The 14,450-nt window shown below is 39.9% G+C and overlaps 1 protein-coding gene across 1 annotated transcript; it reads right to left on the bottom strand.

The window, feature by feature from the left end:
- Positions 1–226: 226 nt before the first annotated feature.
- LOC121373673 (fucolectin-like) lies at positions 227–6,385 on the bottom strand. The gene is made up of 4 exons (XM_041500397.1): positions 6,271–6,385; positions 4,415–4,639; positions 3,956–4,195; positions 227–1,009 (listed from the first exon to the last, which is right to left on the bottom strand). The coding sequence occupies exons 1-4, from the start codon at positions 6,323–6,325 to the stop codon at positions 771–773; spliced, it is 759 nt and encodes a 252-aa protein (XP_041356331.1). The 5' UTR covers positions 6,326–6,385; the 3' UTR covers positions 227–770.
- Positions 6,386–14,450: the final 8,065 nt, after the last annotated feature.

Here is a 14,450-nt window from a genome sequence, read left to right as displayed (position 1 = left end):
CGTCCAGAAAACAAAGCACGTTAAGCACTAGTTTATTTTGATGTAACGACATTGAAATTTGACGTCATTTCCATTAAAAACGTCACCATGTCACATTCGTACGTCATTGAAATATATAGTAATGGCGAACTGAAATTAAAGCTGTGTGTACAGTTTACAAAAAAACCCACAACCCCCCCCCCCCCCCCCAAAAAAAAAAAAAAAAAAAAAAAAAAAAAAAAAAAAAAACAATCCCGCGAAGCATTAAGCTTGAGCTTATATCATAAAGAGATTATTACTCTGACCCATCATTCTATAAAACATGTTTGTTTGCTATTAATTGCAGTTTTGTTTGACGTAACACGAAAAGTAAACGTGTTGGGGAAATAACACAAAAAACAACAACAAAACAAAACAAAAAAACCCAACTTTTTGTGTGTGCAATTTACAAATCAATCGGCTAATCAATAAATAATTTGTAGTAAATTGCATAGTATGAACAAAGGCGTTCCCTGTTGGACGGACTATAGATATACCGACACTAATATTCTAAACAATATCATGTATTTAATATGTAATTTTAATCTTTAAAATTATTCTGTTGGTTCGAAACATCCTACAATGGATGCAGACTCCGGACAGTTTAACAAGGAAAGACAAAAGAAAGACTTCAGTTGTTAAACAAGACAAGACAATAATTATATTCTCATAAACTGCACCGAGTGCAGTGTGGAGAAAATATAAACAAAATAAGTTACAAAGTGTTTTCTATAGTGCTAATGGTAAACAGATCAACAAAAATCCACTCCATAGTAATCCCACGATGAAATCATCGTTGTTGAATCCTTAAACGTTGGAGCTGAAATGAGCTGACACTGTTGGCTGTTCTGGCTGTAGTTGAACGCCAAACAATCGCGGTGGCCACATCTGCTCGCGCAATTCATGACGTCAGAAACATCGGATATGACGACATTTGCCGAGTCGAATCGCGTCCCTTGTGTTCGATAGAAAGGTGGAAGGGGAGTACAGCCTGTGAATGATAATGGCCATTATTTATTTTAAGTTACAATGTCGTTCCATCATTACTAGAAATTCTCTAAGACCGACATGAAAACATTTCTAAAAAACTCCAAGACCCCCCCCCCCCCCCACACACACACCTCGCCACATAGTGGTAAAGCATTCGTGTGACGCGCGGTCGGTCTAGGATCGATCCCCGTCGGTGGACCCATTGGGGTATTTCTCGTTACAGCCAGTGCACCAAGACTGGTATATCAATGGTCATAGTATGTGCTATCATGTCTGAAGGATGATCCACATATAAAATCATTGTTGCTAATGTTGATATGCAGCGGGTTTTCTCCCCAGCACTATATCAACATTACCAAATGTTTCACATCCAGTAGCTGAGGAATAATCAACTGAAACCTCTCAAAACCGGACTCTCTGTATACCGGAATTCCCACAAAACCGGAAATGTTTCACTGTCCTTTTGTAAAGATCAGTAGAGAACTTTACGTCTCTAAATCGGATACCTCTTAAAATTTGACATTTTACGTTGTCCCAAGTGTGTCCGGTTTAGAAGGATATCACTGTAGGTGTCAATGTAGTAAATACTATGGAGAGTAGAATATAAATGCAACAAACGCACACACGCACAAGAAACCAGCCAATATATAAACATAACTAACCTACGCCTTAGAACGGACAAGAAAACAAAAACAAAAACAGTATACAATAACACAACTAATTTACGCCTTACAACGGACAAGACACAAACCATTATACAAGCACACAACTAACCTACGCCTTAGCACGGACAAGGAATAATCCAATATAAAAAAACACAACTAACCTACGCCTTAGCACGGACAAGGAATAATCCAATATACAAAAACACAACTAACCTACGCCTTAGCACGGACAAGGAATAATCCAATATACAATAACACAACTAACCTACGCCTCAGCACGGACAAGGAATACTCCAATATACAATAACACAAACAACTTAAGCTTTAGCATGTACAAGAAACAAGCCAATATAAAATAACACAACTAACTTACGCTTCAGCACGGACAAGAAATAATCCAATATACAATAACACAACTAACTTACGCTTTAGCATGTACAAGAAACAAGCCAATATACAATAACACAACTAACTTACGCCTTAGCACGGACAAGGAATAATCCAATATACAATAACACAACTAACTTACGCTTCAGCACGGACAAGAAACAAGCCAATATACAATAACACAACTAATTTACGCCTTTGCATGGACAAGAAACAAGCCAATATACAATAACACAACTAACTTACGCTTTAGCATGGACAAGAACAAGCCAATATACAATAACACAACTAACTTACGCCTTTGCATGGACAAGAAACAAGCCAATATACAATAACACAACTAACTTACGCCTTAGCACGGACAAGGAATAATCCAATATACAATAACACAACTAACTTACGCCTTAGTACGGACACAAAAACAAAACAATATAAAATAAGACCACTAACCTACGCCTTTGCACGGACAAGAAACAAGCCAATATACAATAACACAACTAACTTAGGGCTTAGCACGGACAAAAAACAAAACCAGTATACTAACATAACTAAATTAATCCTTAGCACTGACAAGAAACAAGCCTGCATACAAGCGCACAACTAGCCAATGCCTTAGAACTGACAGGAAACAAGCCTGTATACAAGCATAACTAACCTACACCAATGCACGGACAAGAAAAAAGCCAGTATACAAGCACATTGCTGTCCTACGCCTTTGCACGGACAAGAAACAAGCCTGCATACAAGCACACAACTAACCTACGCCTTAGAACGGACAAGAAACAAGCCTGCATACAAGCATAACTAACCTACGCCATTGCACGGCCAAGAAAAAAGCCAGTATACAAGCACATTACTATCCTACGCCTTAGCATGGAAAAGAAACAAACCAGTATACAAGCATAACTACCCTACGCCTTAGCACTGTTCAGGTTCAAGAAACAAAGAAAGAAATCAAAACCGAGAAAAACAAACCCCACAACCAACAACAAAAACAACAGCAATTAACGAAACAAAACAAAAACATAATAAAAACAACACACACTGGCACACTCACCCTCCCCCGTCAACAAAACAAAACAAAAAAGCCACCAAAACCCAACAATTTTTAAAATGTATTATTTTTTCCTGATTGATTATGTTTGTTGTTGTTATTATTCTTTTTTTTTTTTTTTTTCTTCAAATTAATATGTAGGAAAAATGAATAAAAGCGTATTTTTAAGAAAGATGACCAACCTTGCATGATCCGTGAAACACAGCACCAACCAATCAACCACCCAAATACCCACCCAATAAACCAATCAACCACCCAATCGCCCCATAAATCAACCAGCCACGCGCACAATAAACAAGCCAGCCAACAACCCATCCACCCAACAAACCAATCAACCAATCAACACCTACCCAAACGCCCAATATACCAACCAATCACCCATCCAGTAAAGCAACCACCCTCCCAGCCTCCCAACACACCAACCAACCACCCACTCACCCTACCAACCACCCTCCCAACCAACCAACCAACTAACCAACCAACCACCCATCCAACTGCAAAACAAATCCATCAACCAGACAAACAACCACCTAACCTATCATCCAACGAATCAACCATCCGTCCAACAAAGCAACCACCCACCCACCCGCCCAACAAAGCAGCCAACCACCCACCCGCCCAACAAAGCAACCAACCACCCACCCACCCGCCCAAGAGACCAATCAAACAACCAAAACCCACCCGCCCAACCAACAAATCAACAGCCACCCACCCACGCAACAAACGAAACATCCACCCACCGGCGAGCAAATCAACCAACCAACCAACTAGCCAACCAACCACCTACCCGACCGCCCAACTATGCAACCTACCAACCATCTAGCCAACACTACTAACTAACCTGTCGCCCTTGTGGTAAAAACTTGAACTTCACAAAGTATCAGTGTGTCAGTATTGTCCATCATTCTCCACTTCTTAATACGGACGAATCGACCATTCACGGGCGAGCGACATTTAAACTGTACAGTCTCACCACGCCCCAGTGAGTCGGTGCGGTTGTAACACTGGACTGGTATGGCGCGTGCACAGCCTATTGGGTTCTCCATAAACACGTCAATGGTGAAGCTGTGTAAACGCTGCCCTGCAACACAAATTCATATTTTAAAGAAACGGAATAGTTTATTGTTTAACAACACCTTAATAATTATACAATATGCTTATCAAGACACACACAGGGAGAGAGAGAGAGAGAGAGAGAGAGAGAGAGAGAGAGAGAGAGAGAGAGAGAGAGAGAGAGAGAGAGAGAGAGAGAGAGAGAGAGAGAGAGAGAGAGAGAGATTGATATAGTAAATGTGCTTACAATATGCGTCTCCCCTGTTCGTGATGATGACGTCATGGATGTGGAAGTAGCCATGCAGGTCCACCATCCACCAGGGTTCCATGTCGTCATGTGTCGATGTTGTACAGAAGTCAGAGTACCAGTTGGTGCCGTTGTTACCATCCACGGCAAATGATGGGCTGGATTTAGCGTCGAACACTGTACTCATGGTGGCAGGTTTTTGAAAAGCAAGATTTGAAGACTTTCCTGATCAAATGCAATAAAATGAACGAATATTTAAAGACACCCCAGCACAAAAAAAGAACAAAAAAGAAAGAAAAAGAAGAACAAAACAAAAAGAACAAAAAGGTATATGATAATAAACATCAATTCGAAATTATAAAATTATTAGTAAAAATAGTGTAGGGAGTTACAGTTATCATAGATAAAATGACGCTTATTAACATTAAATACAAAACAATCCCTCCCCCCCCCCACCCACCCCCCGAACAAAAATAAGAAAAAAACAAAAAAAGAAAAGAAAGAAGAAAGTAAAACAAAAAACAAAAAAAACCACTAAACAAAAACAACCCACAAACAAACAAACAAAAACAACACCAAAACAACAAAAACAATAAAATCTCCCCCCCCCCCCCAATTTTTTTTAATAATAATAATAAAAAAATAAAAAAAAATTATTAAAAATAAAAAATAAAAAATAAAAATTAATAAATAAAAAAAGTAAATAAAATAAAATAAAGAAATAAACAAACAAAACAACCGCTGTGGGTAGACCATGAAAAAACCCACAAAAAAACAAACAAAAGAGTGTACGGTAAACCGAATTATCAAGACAGATTTGCAAGAAATGAATACTTAACACAAAAAATTAATCTTTAAGAGAAAAAAAAAATCGAATGGAGTTAAGAGTTAAACTGTACAATAATGTTGGCATGTTTCTGAAAAGCACGATTAGAATAACTTCCTGACAGGGAGGAAACATTTACCATAATCACCACCACCACCACAACAACAACCAACCACAACAACATCAACAACTACGACCACAACTACAACTACAACATCAGTATCAACAACAACCAAAACTACAACAATGACCACAACTACAAAATCATCAAGAATAACAACCTAAACCACAACAACTACAACAACAAAAACTACAATTACAACCATAACCATAACTACAACAACACCAACAACAGCCACAGCAACTACTACCAACACTACAGAATCACCAATAGCAACAACCAATACAGCATCCACAACAACCACAACTGCAACCACTACTATATCATCTTCATCAACATCATCAGCAACAGACACAACAACAGACACAGCTACAGCAACGGAACTCATAAAAACGCACGCAAAACCCAAACCAAACCAAACAACTAGCAACAAACAGAAACACATAGAGCACCACGACTAGAATATTAAAGGCAGTGGCATGTGCTATCCTGTCTGTGAGATGGTGCATATAAAAGATCCCATGCTACTAATGAAAAAATGTAGCGGGTTTCCTCTCTATGACTGTGTCACAATGACTATATACCTGACATCCAATAGCCGACGATTAGCAAACTGAATGTGCTCTAGTGGTGTCGTTAAACAAAACAAACAAAGACACTTTTTTTCACAAACAGGAGAGCTGTAGCGAGTTTTTTTCCTCTGTAAAACTATATGTAAAACTTACCAAATTGGCTACATCCAATAACCGAAGATCAATAAATCAATGCACTCTAGTGATATCGTTAAACAATAATAATAAAAAAAATCTCCTTTAACTTCAACTCTCATTCTATATGTCATCTATATCCCTATGCCTGTCTATCCGTCTATCTATCTGTCTGTCTGCATTTAGTTTAGCTTATACGTACCATTAAGTCGTATTACACACACTGTCATCATCCAAACACCAACGTATTTCAACATCGTAACACGAATCTCCTTTCTCCTTCCCTGTCTCTCGAACAGACCAAATACAAAAATGAAATGTTGCAACGGTATGGGCTTGAAGCAAAACTATTCATACACTTTGACGTAAACTAATTAACCGTGTCTCTCACTAGGAATTTCACTGTTGTTTGCTCATCAGAGAAGGATCCAGAAAATATGTTGGGCGTTTAGCTAATTGGAAGCTAGCAATTTTATTTGCTATGTATCTAAATGATTTAGAAGATGCATTAACAGACAAACAATGTAATGGAGTATTAAAATAACAATATTGATTTATTTAGTCATTACTTTATTACTTTACGCTAATGACACAGTAATTTTGACTGAATCTCCAGACGACTTACAAAAATCATTAAATGGTGGGGTTTTTTCAGAATATTGTGAAAAATGGAAATTAAACATAAATGCTGATAAGTCTATAATACTTATCTTTGGTTCAAAACTACGTAAAAATAAGACATGTTACGTCAAAGACATAAAATTAGATATTGTAGATAATTTTAAATAGCTAGGCATCATATTTTGTAGAAATGGATAATTTCTTCAATCAAAAAAAGACCGTTATTTCGCAAGCCAAAAAAAGGAATGATTTTGTTAAAGATTAGAACTAGATAGTACTATTATCCCATTTCTATTATATTCTTCAGAAATATGGGGTTTTAGCAATAATCAAAATGTTGAACAAATACAGTTTTTTGTTTGTTTTAAAAGACTTATTAAAACTTAGAAAAAAAGACCCCACTACCTATGATTTATGGCGAACTGGGTGTGTTCCCTCTGGATATTAAAATCAAAACCAGGATGCTTAGCTTTTGGGCCTCTTTGATTACTGGAAAATTTTAAAAATATCCGCAACATTATATAGAATTATGCTATATGAAACTGCCAAGCATGGATATAAATTTAAGTGGTTAATTGACACAGAAGATACACTAAACAAATTGGGTATGGGCAAATTATTGGTTAAATCAAAATATTATAAACAAGAACGCATTCGTTCGTATTGTGTCTCAACGGGTAGAAGATCAATACATACAGGTATGGAATTATAATTTAAATATGTATCCAAAATGTATTACCTATAGCATATTCAAATCAACACATTCACGCGAGAATGATCTTTTTCACTTACCGGACTAACTATGGACAATGTGCATTCGATTCCGGACTAGTAATCAGTATTTACCAATTGAATCTGGCCGATGGCAAAACATTGAAAGACAAGACAGAATTTGTCCTCTTTGTAAAATTTCTTTACGTGACGAATATCATTATTTATTTCAGTGTCCTTATTTTACAAATAAAAGATCAACATATCTAAACAAATACTACTACAACAGACCTAACACTTTCAAATTGTATCAGCTATTTAATTCTAGAAAGTTATCAACAACAAAGAAATTATGTATGTTCCTCAGTGCTATCGACACTGTTTTTAAAAACATGTATATGTTATCATTATATCCAGTGTGTTGTTATATCATATGTATCACGTCTAGAGTACAGTGCTGTCTTTAAAATTATTCTTGTATAATAATTATACCCATTTATGTATTAGTGCTATTATTATATAACATAATTAATTATTATATAATATAATTTGTTAATAGTACACTGCAGCTGTCAGTATATATGTTGTGCGTATATTTGTGTGCATGTGCAGTATGATGATTGTTCCACACCATACATAGCTGTGTTAATACCATTGAATATTACATTTTATATATAATCAGTTAATTGCCGTTGGTTCGAACCCCGTCGGTGCTGAAGAAAGTGTTCGACCCATCGGGTAATTCGACCGAACCATTCGGTCTACATCGGACATTTCCGTAACATCAAATAGAAAATTGGATTAGATACAAATTGTGTAATAGATGTAAGTGCACTGAAATCAAATAAATAAATGGCACATTCGAAATCTGTATTTACGTCAATTACTAAACAATTTGAATAATTATTTCAACAATAAAAAGACCCCCGCACTGTCCACCTTCCAGAAATGTAGTCGTGTTTAAAGTAACGGTTCATCTCACATGCGCTGTACTTAAAAGATCATTGCCGACAGCCATTTGTTCCAGTTTAGAGTACAGTTTCTGGCTCTAGTCAGAAATCGTGCTCGAAACGAGCATGCTTGAACATTAAATTGATATAAGCACGTTAATTCCCGACATCTGACCTGACAGTCATTTGTGGGCATACATACGTACATACAGCCGCTTAAAGGTAGACTAAACTCCAACAAGAGCCTTATATGTTGGACAGATGCATACCCGGACCACCAACGGATACTGAGACTTTAACAAATGAAAAACGCGTAATTTTAATTTATAAAAAATCAAGATTATTCCTGCTAACTGGGAGCAGCCATTTTGTTTCGTTTTTGTGACGTCCAGTGGTATAGTTTGGGGCGAAGTGACGTCAGCTCCGTCCAATTTCTTCGTTATGCACAGTGTAAACAAACGCTCTAATTTTCGACAAGCCGCTTCGTTTTCATCAACCTGACTTTTAAAACAACACAGTTGACTTGATAGTATAATAAACTATTTAACTAAATATATTTCAATTTGAATCAATATAACGAAATGGAGTTATAGTATTTTTTTTATTATTTTTTTAAATCTAAAGAAAAAATGCATATTATTAGCCCTATTGGTAGGATAAATTCGAGCAAAAACGACCACTCACGATACCCAAGTGATAATTTTCTTTTCTTTGGGACTATGTAATTGGTCAGTTTTGTCATTTTAGATGGGAAAGTCTACTTAATCAAGGGTTTTACAGAATTACTTACAGTAATAAAGCAGGACAGCAGGTAAAGTCCATTACGATTTGAGGTTATCACACAATACCCTGTGATCTTAATAAAAGAGGCACGTCTTTTTGGTATTTCTAGACACAGTGTCTGGGGACCGTCTAAATATACACCTGCCAATTAAGAACCACAGGTACAGGCCACGGAAAGAAAAGACCAAATAACCAAGAAAACTCTCCGACTATTATTTCAGTACGTGGGTTAATTGATATGCAAAACATAATGTAGTTATTTCAAGACTTTGACAATGGTGGTTTATTTTGTATTGAAAAATAAACCACATATACACGTTGCTGTGTTACTGGGCTGGATATTATTACAGAACATTGCGATGCATCCGCCAAAATCAGGTATGTTTTGTTTCTTCACTTCAAAGACTAATTCCGGACGTGACACGTTAGGTATTACGTAACCACCAGCTCGCCAGAGGGCGTATTCACTGGGATGGTACAAATTGGCTGCGCCCGTCATATATACTAGTAATAGCCGTCACATTTAACCGTTTTAGTGTCCAGGTTTAGAATCTGATAAATAAGTTACGCATACTATTTGATAAATATGGGAGGAACAAAACCAACAATAACAACATTAACATATACGGATCCGGGGGAGGATAAATAAATAAAACATGTCCTTCCTTCCTTTCCATATAACCGTACATAAAATGTGTTGAGTGCGTCGTTAAATACAACATGTCTTTCCTTCCTTCATAACTGTAACTCCATAAACTATAAGTACAAATAATCCTATACCTTTTTTGTTGTTCTTTTTTGTGTGCTGGGGTGTCTTTTAAATATTAGTTCATTTTCATTGCATTGTATCATGAAAGTCTTCAAATGTTGCTTTTCAAAAACCTGCCACATGAGTAAAGTGGCCAACGCTAATACCATCCCATCATTTGCCGTGGATGGCAACAACGGCACCGACTGGACTCTGACTTTTGTGCAGTATCGGCTTATTACGACCTGGAACCCGGTGGATGGTGGATCTGCATGGATTCTTCCCGATCCATGACGTCATCATCACGAACATGGGAGGCCCATACTGTAAGCACCATTATTTTATCATTGTTTTTAAGTATCTCTCTCGGTATGTATGTCTGTGTGTCTGTATGTGTGTGTGTGTGTGTGGTGTATGTGTGTGTGTGTGTGTCTGTCTGTCTGTCTGTCTGTCTCTCTCTCTCTCTCTCTCTCTCTCTCTCTCTCTCTCTCTCTCTCTCTCTCTCTCTCTCTCTCTCTCTGTATGTCTCTCTGTATCTGTGTCTCTGTCTCTATCTGTCTCTCTGTCTCTCTCTCTCTCTCTCTCTCTCTCTCTCTCTCTCTCTCTCTCTCTCTCTCTTTGTCTTGATAAGCATATTAATGCTGCTTAATGTGTCGTTATACAATAAGCTATTCCGTTTCTTTGAAATATGAATTTGTGTTGCAGGGCAGCGTCTACACAGACGTGTTTACGGAGAACCCAATAGGCTGTGCACGCGCCACACCAGTCCAGTGTTACAACCGCACCGAAACACTGGGTCGTGGTGAGACTGTACAGTCGATTCGTCCGTATTAAGAAGTGGAGAATGGCGAACGAGTATGACACACTGATACTCTGTGAAGTTCAAGTCTTTACCACAAAGGAAATAGGTTAGTTGGTATTTTTGGTTAGATGGTTGGTAGGTTTGCATTGTTGGGCAATTGGGTGGGTTGGTGAGTGTGTGGGTGAGTGTGTGGGTAGGTGGTTGGTTGATTGGTTGCTTGGCTGATTTGTTCGGCGGGTGGTTGGTTGGTTTGTTGGGTGGGTGGGTTATTGTTGATTAGTTGCTTGGGCGGGTGGCTTTTGGTTGGTAGGTTGGTGGATTGTTCTCTTGGGCGGGTAGGTGGGTGGTTGGTTGGCGAATGGGCGGGTGGGTGCTTTGCTGCACGGGTGGTTGGTTGGTTGGATTATTGGTTAGGTGGTTGGGTGTCTCGTTCGTAGGTCTGTTGGGTAGACGGATGGGTGGTTAGTTCGTTGATTGGGACGGTGGGTTGGTGGCTCAGTGACTGCTTTATTGGATGGGTGATTCGATGATTTGTTGGGCGGATGTGTGGGTGGATGGCCTATTGATCGGATGTGTGGGTGGCTGATCTATTGATCGGATGTGTGGGTGGCTGGTCTATTGATCAGATGTGTGGGTGACTGGTCTATTGGGCGGATGGGTGTGTCGCTGGTCTATTGGGCGGATGGGTGGGTGGGTGGCTGGTCTATTGGGCAGATGGGTGGCTGGTCTATTGGGCGGACGGGTGTGGTGGCTGGTCTATTGGGCGGATGGGTGGGTGGGTGGTAGGGTGATTGGTTTGTTGGGCGGATGGTTTATTGTGCGTGTGGTTAGTTGGCTCTTATTGTGCGTGTGGTTAGTTGGCTGGTTCATTGTGCGTGTGGTTAGTTGGCTGTTTTATTGTACGTGTGGTTAATTGCTTGGTTTATTTTGCGGGTAGTTAGTTGGCTGGTTTATTGTGCGTGTGATTAGTTGGCTGGTTTATTGTGTGTGTGGTTAGTTGACTGGTTTATTGGGCGAATGGGTGGGTGGTTGGTTGTTTGGTCGGATGGGTGGGTGGCTGGTTGATTGTGCTTGTGGTTAGTTGGCTGCTTTATTGTGCGTGTAGTTGGCTGGCTGGTTTATTGTGCGTGTTGTTAGTTGGCTGGTTTATTGTGCGTGTGGTTAGTTGTCTGGTTTATTGTGCATGTGGTTAGTTCCTTGGTTTATTGTGCGTGTGGTTAGTTGGCTGGTTTATCGTGCGTGTGATTAGGTGTCTGGTTTATCGGGCGTGTGGTTAGTTGGCTGGTTTATTGTGCGTATAGTTAGTTGGCTGGTTTATTGTGCGTGTGGTTAATTCCTTGGTTTATTGTGCGGGTAGTTATTTGGCTGGTTTATTGTGCATGTGGTTAGTTGGCTGGTTTATTGTGCATGTGGTTAGTTGGCTAGTTTATTGGGCGAATGGCTGGGAGGTTGGTTGATTGGTCGGATGGGTGGGTGGCTGGTTTATTGTGTGTGTGGTTAGATGGCTGGAATATGGTGCGTGTGGTTAGTCGGCTGGTTTATTGTGCGTGTGGTTAGTTGGCTGGTTTACTAGGCGAATGGCTGGGTGGTTGGTTGATTGGTCGGATGGGTGGGTGGCTGGTTTATTGTGCGTGTGGTTAGATGGCTGGCTTATTGTGCGTGTAGTTAGTTGGCTGGTTTATCGTGCGTGTGGTTAGTTGGCTGGTTTATTGTGCGTGTGGTTAATTGCTTGGTTTATTGTGCGGGTAGTTAGTTGGCTGGTTTATTGTGCGTGTGGTTAGTTGGCTGGTTTATTGTGCGTGTGGTTAGTTGCCTGGTTTATTGGGCGAATGGGTGGGTGGCTGCTTTATTGTGTGTGTGGTTAGTTGGATTGTTTATTGTGCGTGTGGTTAGTTGGCTGGTTAATTGGGCGAATGGGTGGGTGGTTGGCTGATTGGTCGGATGGGTGGGTGTCTGCTTTATTGGGCATGTGGTTAGTTGGCAGCTTTATTGGGCGTGTGGTTAGTTGGCTGGTTTATTGTGCCTGTGGTTGGTTGGCTGGTTTATTGTGCGTGTGGTTAGTTGGCTGGTTTATTGTGCGTGTGGTTAGTTGGCTGGTTTATCGGGCGTGTGGTTAGTTGGCTGGTTTATCGGGCGTGTGGTTAGTTGGCTGGTTTCTTGTGCGTGTGGTTAGTTGGCTGGTTTATTGTGCGTGCTGTTGGCTGGTTTCTTGTGCGTGTGGTTGGTTGGCTGGTTAATTGTGCGTGTGGTTAGTTGGCTGGTTTATTGTGCGTGTGGTTAGTTGGCTGGTTTATTGTGCGGATGCGTCGATGGCTGGTATATTGGGCGCATGGGTGGGTGGCTGGTTGGTTGATTGGTTTGTTGGGTGGATGGGTTGTTGGCTGACTGGGTTATTGTGCGTGTGGTCAATTGGCTGTTTTTTTGGGCGGATGGGTGGTTGGCTGTTTGGTTGATTGGTTTGTTGGGTTGATGGGTTGTTGGCTGGCTGGTTTATTGTGCGTGTGGTTGGTTGGCTGGTTTATTGGGCGGTTGGGTGGGTGGCTGGTTAGGTGATTGTTTTGTTGGGTGGATGGGTTGTTGGCTGGCTGGTTTATTGGGTAGATGGGTTGTTGGCTGGCTGGTTTATTGTACGTGCGGTTGGTTGGCTGGTTTATTGGGCGGTTGGGTGGGTGGCTGGTTTATTGGACGGATGGGTTGTTGGCTGGGCTATTGGGCGGTTGGGTGGGTGGCCGGTAGGGTGATTGGTTTGCTGGACGGATGGGTTGTTGGCTGGCTGGATTTCTGTACGCGTGTGTCGTTTGTTGGTTTATTGGTCGATTGGGTGGTTAGTTGGTTCGTTGGTTTATTGGTTGGGTGTTTGGGTGGATGGTTGGTTGGTGTGTGTTTCATGGATCATGCAAAGTTGGGCGTCGTTTAAAAAAAACCCCAATACATTGTTACTGTTTTTACTTACATATTAATTTGAATTTTTTTTTAATTTTTTTTTTTAATTAATCAATCAGGAAAAAATAATATATTTAAAAAACTTTAGAGTCGGCCTGTTTTTCTGCGTAGGGTTCCGCGTATGTGTGTTGTGTTGTGCTGTGTTGACGCGCGTGTGTGTTGTGTAGTGTGTGTGTGTGTGTGTGTGTGTGTGTGTGTGTGTGTGTGTGTGTGCGTGTGCGTGTGTGTTGTGTTGTGTGTGTGTGTTTGTGTGTTTGTGCGCAGTTTCTTATGTTTTTGTTTTGTTCCGTTATCTGTTGTTGTTTGTTGTTCTTTTTTTTTCTTTTTTTTTGTTTGTTTCTTTTGTTTGTTTTGTTTTTTGTGTGTTGTTTTGTTTTGTTGTAGTTTTTTTGGGGGGAGGGGGTTGTGGGTTTGTTCACGTCTTGGTTTCTTTCTTTGTTTCTTGAACCTGAACAGTGCTAAGGCGTAGGTTAGTTGTGTGTTTGTATAATGTCTTGTTTTCTTGTCCGTGCTAAGGCGTAAGCTAGTTGCGTGCTGGTATAATGTCTTGTTTCTTGTCCGTGCTAAGGCGTAAGTTAGTTGCGTGCTTGTATAATGTCTTGTTTCTTGTCCGTGCTAAGCCATAGGTTAGTTGTGTCATTGTATAATGTCTTGTTTCTTGTCCGTGCTAAGCCGTAAGTTAGTTGCGTGCATGTATAATGTCTTGTTTCTTGTCCGTGCTAAGGCGTAAGTTAGTTGCGTGCTTGTATAATGTCTTGTTTCTTGTCCGTGCTAAGCCGTAAGTTAGTTGCGTGCTTGTATAATGTCTTGTTTCTTGTCCGTGC

Source organism: Gigantopelta aegis, chromosome 5 (assembly GCF_016097555.1).
Source record: "Gigantopelta aegis isolate Gae_Host chromosome 5, Gae_host_genome, whole genome shotgun sequence".
Taxonomy (NCBI): Eukaryota; Metazoa; Mollusca; class Gastropoda; order Neomphalida; family Peltospiridae; genus Gigantopelta; species Gigantopelta aegis.
Note: the sequence above shows the minus strand (reverse complement) of the source record. Positions and strands in the feature narration are given on the sequence as shown.